The sequence below is a fragment of the Zalophus californianus genome, chromosome 10, assembly GCF_009762305.2.
Source record: "Zalophus californianus isolate mZalCal1 chromosome 10, mZalCal1.pri.v2, whole genome shotgun sequence".
In the NCBI taxonomy this organism is placed as follows: domain Eukaryota; kingdom Metazoa; phylum Chordata; class Mammalia; order Carnivora; family Otariidae; genus Zalophus; species Zalophus californianus.
This window is the reverse complement of record NC_045604.1, coordinates 10,023,959-10,025,864: the sequence shown is the minus strand read 5'-3', so window position 1 is coordinate 10,025,864 and position 1,906 is coordinate 10,023,959. Positions and strand designations below refer to the sequence as shown.

General features: G+C 43.7%; 1 protein-coding gene across 1 annotated transcript; it reads right to left on the bottom strand.

Annotated features, from left to right (window-relative positions):
* Window positions 1–723: 723 nt before the first annotated feature.
* On the bottom strand, window positions 724–1,128 carry LOC113933026 (40S ribosomal protein S20-like). Its single transcript, XM_035722446.1, has one exon. It carries the CDS (start codon window positions 1,125–1,127, stop codon window positions 768–770), a length of 360 nt encoding a protein of 119 aa, XP_035578339.1. The 5' UTR covers window position 1,128; the 3' UTR covers window positions 724–767.
* Between the last annotated feature and the right edge of the window lie 778 nt (window positions 1,129–1,906).

The following is a 1,906-nucleotide window of genomic DNA, read 5'->3' as shown; positions in this document are numbered from 1 at the left end:
ATGGCCAACAAGCATATGAAAAGATGCTGAACATCACTAATCATTAGGGAAATATCCATCAAAATGCCCATCATGTGGTAGACATGATGTCACCTCGTCCCCATTAGGATGGCTGCTACCAAAACAATAGAAACTAGCAAGTGTCTGTGAGAATGTGGAGAAATCGGAACCCTTAAGCACGGTTGGGAATATAAAGTGGTGTGGCCACTATGGAAAACAGTACGGAGATTCCTCAAAAAGTTAAAAATAGAACTACCTATATGATCCAGCAATTCCACTTCTGGGTATAAATCCAAAATAATTGCAAACAGGGTCTTGAAGAGACATTTGCACACCCATCTTCATAGCATATTCACAAAAGCTAAAAGGTGAAAAAGCAACCCAAGCATCCTTCAGTAGATGAGTGGATAAACAAAATGTGTTATATCCATACAATGGAATATTATTCAGCCTTAAAAAGGAAAAAAGTTGACACATAGATGAACCCTGCGAACATTATGCTAAATGGAACAAGCCAGTCACAAAAAGACAAATGCTGTATGATTCCACTTACAAGACATATTTAGAGTAGCCAAATCCATAGAAACGGGAAGTAGAATGGTGCTTTCTAGGGGCTGGGTGGGGGGGAGGAAATGGGGAGCTGTTGTTTAATGGGTATAGAGTTTCAGTTTTGTAAAATGAAAAAGTTCTGGATAAGTTCTTGAAAAAGCAGTGTGAATATTCTTTTTTTTTTAACAACTGATAATCAATTTATTAAAAAGGTTGATTTAAGCATCTGCAATGGTGACTTCAACCTCAGCTCCTGGCTCAATACTGATGGAAGTAATCTGCTTAACAACCTCAGAAGGACGGTGCAAATCAATGAGTTGCTTGTGGATCCTTATCTGAAAACGATCCCAGGTCTTAGAACCTTCACCACAAGGAGTTTTTCTTGTAGTGATTCTCAGAGTCTTGGTAGGCATCCGAACTGGTCCTTTCACTTTGAGATTCTTTTCCTTTGCGCCTCTGATCAAGTCAGCACATACCTTTTCCAAAGATTTTACGTTGCGGCTGGTGAGAGTAATTCTAATTCGGTGAATCGCCACCTCCGGTTCCATGGGTGTCTTCCCGGTGTCTTTAAAAGCCATGCCTGCTGCGCGGCTTCCTGACCGACTTGTTCCTCAGTGAGAGCGAACAGCGGTGAGTCAGGAGCAGGAGCGGGGCATCCAAACCTCCACTGTAGCTGCGACCCCGTCTTCCTCAAAGAGAGCAGTGTGAATATTCTTAACACTACTGAACTGTGCACTTAGAAAGCTCAAAGACGGGAAATTTTATGTTATGTGTATCAACCACAGTTAAGACAAACAAGCCCTATTGGGAAAGCAGCAATAGGAGGAGGCGTGAGAGAGACAGAATGAAGGGACGAGCAGGTGACAGGAGAGCAACAACGGGACGTGGGCGTCAGGGATGCATTTGAAAATGACTTCCATAAAAGTGGTGCTCCAACTTAAATTGGCCTGTTTGGGAATGCTCTCATCTACATGGAATGCTGGCAGAGTGAAAATACCACACAATCAGGGATAAATGGGAACTACATCCTGGGTGGGAGAGAAAGCCGAGGCAAATCACAGGCTGGCGTCGGAACTGGCCTCATTGAGCGAACTCATGAATGACCCAGAAGTCAAGAGGATTCGCCGCTGCTGATAAAATTCGCAAAGATGTGCTGGCAAAGCCCCACCCTTGGCCGTAGTGCCATAAACATCCCCGGGATGGAGAAAGATTTTGCACTAGGTCCTTAATTGGATTAAACCAGTGACTTCCTGGGATGAGGACACTTGCCCAGTCCTACCTCGTGTCAGAAAGAAATTCTGAAATGTGATCCAGTTCATAAAATCACACTTGATAGAGGCTGGTGGAAGAACAGTGC